This window comes from Fukomys damarensis, unplaced genomic scaffold (genome assembly GCF_012274545.1).
Source record: "Fukomys damarensis isolate Sample0158 unplaced genomic scaffold, DMR_v1.0_HiC HiC_scaffold_37, whole genome shotgun sequence".
NCBI lineage: Eukaryota > Metazoa > Chordata > Mammalia > Rodentia > Bathyergidae > Fukomys > Fukomys damarensis.
Window position 1 is genome coordinate 11,183,598 of NW_022900949.1, and position 2,520 is coordinate 11,186,117.

Sequence of the window (2,520 nt, forward strand, 5' to 3'; positions counted from 1 at the left end):
GGGAAAATGGGCGGGGTTTGGGGGGGCCACTGAAGAGGCTGCAGCTCAGCCTAGGTTTACCAGCCTAGGAAGAGAAGGGCGGGTGAAGCCTCCCTCTGGGTCGCTCTGGGTCGCTCTGGGTCAACGGAGAGGGAGATCCAGTCGAGAATGGGGGCTTCGGAGCCGGGCACGGTGGTGGACGCCTGTAATCCTAGAACCCAGGAGGCTGAGGCAGGAGGATCTCTGTGAAGTTGAGGCCAGCCTGGACAATGTAGTGAGACCTTGTTTTGCGGAGGAAAAAAAAAAAAAAAAAAGAGAGAGGAATCTGGTACAACCAATATGCACTAATAAAAATGGAAAGAAAAAGGAAAAAAAAGGCTGAGTGTGGTTGTGCACGAGAGGGAGAGAGAGATAGAGAGAGAGAGAGAGAGAGAGAAGAAAAATGGCCCAGTGTGGTTGCCCATGCCTGTAATCCCAGCATTTGGAAGGCTGAGCCAGTTGGATTGCCACAAGTTTGAGGCCAGCCTGGGCTGTGTAGTGGGGCTCTGTCTCAAACAAAGGGGGGTCCTCCAGGCCCACACCCAGCTTCCACATGGCTTGCCTCAGTTTCCTATAGAATGGGGCCAAAAACAGGGGCTCCAGGCAGCCCGCATCAGGCAGCACGGACTCCTCACAACTTGGGACAGGGCCCAACCCGATCCCCACAGCCCGAGCCCTCCTCCCCTAACCCGTGGAGTCGCGGGACTCTGTGGCTGCCCTAATTTTAAGATGACCTTTGACCTCATCCAAGCCCTGCAGAGGAGGTTGGTATGCAGAGGCCCTGAGCTGGGGACTAGCCAGGTAGGTTAGACCTCAGCTGACCCCTGACCGTGGGCTCACAGGACCCTGCCTGGCTGTGGCCTGCCCAGTCCTGGCCCAGATGCCCACACACTTCCTGCCTGGACACTTGGTTGTGGGTGCTGGGGTGGGGATGGCAGCCTAGCCAAGCCCTGTTGTGGCCCTGGCTCTCTGGATGTGCCACATCCACATGGTCCTGGGCAGCTGACAGCTGCATGGATGCCCGGGGCAGTGTGGAGGGTGGCTCCCTCCCACAGGTGCCCAGGCTTTCCGGCCCAGCCTCCTGAGGTATGAGGTGTCCCAGCGGGGCACAGGTGGGTGGAGCTGGCTGAGAAAGGAAAACAATACTCAAGATGGGGCTAGGATCAATCCAAGAAAGACCTCTTGGACACTTTTATGTCATCCAGGGCTTGGACTCTGTCTCTTCTGCGTGTGAGGGGCTCTGCCCTGTACCCTGGGGACCTGGAGTAAACCATGAGGTGCCTGCGTCAGTGAGGCTCTGATGGTTAAGAACCTTCCAGTGGGTCCTGAGTGCTCTCTGACCCTCTACCGAGGTGTTCCTACTAGTAGTAAGTAGTGATTAGAATCAGTCAGGGTTCCTCCAAGCCTGCTGAGGAAGATCTTCCTCCCTACAGGAAGCTCTGGGGTGAGTGGAAGGTTTTCGGTTTACAGCCTGACTCCCCTGCTTCCGGTTCATGGAACATCTTCGAGTGGTGGGTGGTGGACATTGGAGGTTTTGCCCACTGGCTTTCTGGCCAGGGCACTAAGTTGTCCTTTGGGGCGAGTTGGACAGACCTCAAGCCCCAGCTGCAGGGATGGATCGTCCAAGCCGAGCCCTGTAGCCCCCAAGGCTTCGGGGATGGTTTAGTAGTCAGCATATGACTCTGGGCAGCCCTGGGACATTTTCAGACACACAGTGCTGAGGCAGCTGAGCAGGACCTGGGCTAGGGTTGCAGACGTTCTTGTGTTGACAAAGCTTGTGAATGATATGGACACTCAGGACAGCTGAGCCCATGGATGAGAGAACCCTATTTGTGCTCCTGGATCCAGCCGTACCAGACTTCTCCTGTGAAACTGGCCCATACATTTCTTTATTTTGGGACAGGGTCTCACTATGTAGTTGAGACTGACCTGGAACTCACTATGTAGCCCAGGCTGGTCTCAAACTCACAGCGATCCTCCTGCCTCAGCCTCCCGAGTGCTGGGATTACAGGTGTGTGCTACCACACCTAGCATTTATGTATTTATTTATTTATTTATTTTTGAGACAGGGTCTCACTAAATTGCTGAACTGCCCAGACTGGACTCAAACTTGCAATCCTCCTGCCTCAGTCTCCCAGAGTGCTGGGATCACAGGTCTGTGAGAAGTTTTTTGCTGATTTGTTAGACTAGGAGGGGCAGCGCGGGCACACACAGGCACACAAGTGGGGTGGCCTCGACACAGGTTTTATTTCTGCTGAGCAGGGCCCCGGGCAGGCAGGAGGCTGGCCAGGTGTGGGGAGGAGTGTAGTCCTGGCCGGCTGGCGTCTCAGCTCCTGGTTAGGGTTGGGGTCTGGGGTGCACAGAGTGGCTTCAGCCCACTGGCTTGACCTTGGCGATGAAGAGGGCGGCCGCCTTCTCCAGGAACTCCTCCCGGGCCATGGGGGAGCTGGGCCTCCTCCCTGCTGCTGCGCGGTCCATGGCCAGTGCCAGGCTGTCAGGCCC

At 56.7% G+C, this 2,520-nt stretch overlaps 1 protein-coding gene across 1 annotated transcript in view; it reads right to left on the reverse strand.

Annotated features, from left to right (window-relative positions):
• Nucleotides 1-2,246: 2,246 nt before the first annotated feature.
• Tpgs1 (tubulin polyglutamylase complex subunit 1) overlaps nucleotides 2,247-2,520 on the reverse strand; it is a 6,940-nt gene continuing 6,666 nt past the window's right edge. The window contains exon 3 of the mRNA XM_033759572.1: nucleotides 2,247-2,520. This exon is cut by the window's right edge and continues 34 nt beyond it. Within this exon, the coding sequence (XP_033615463.1) occupies nucleotides 2,389-2,520 (132 nt within the window). The 3' untranslated portion in view covers nucleotides 2,247-2,388.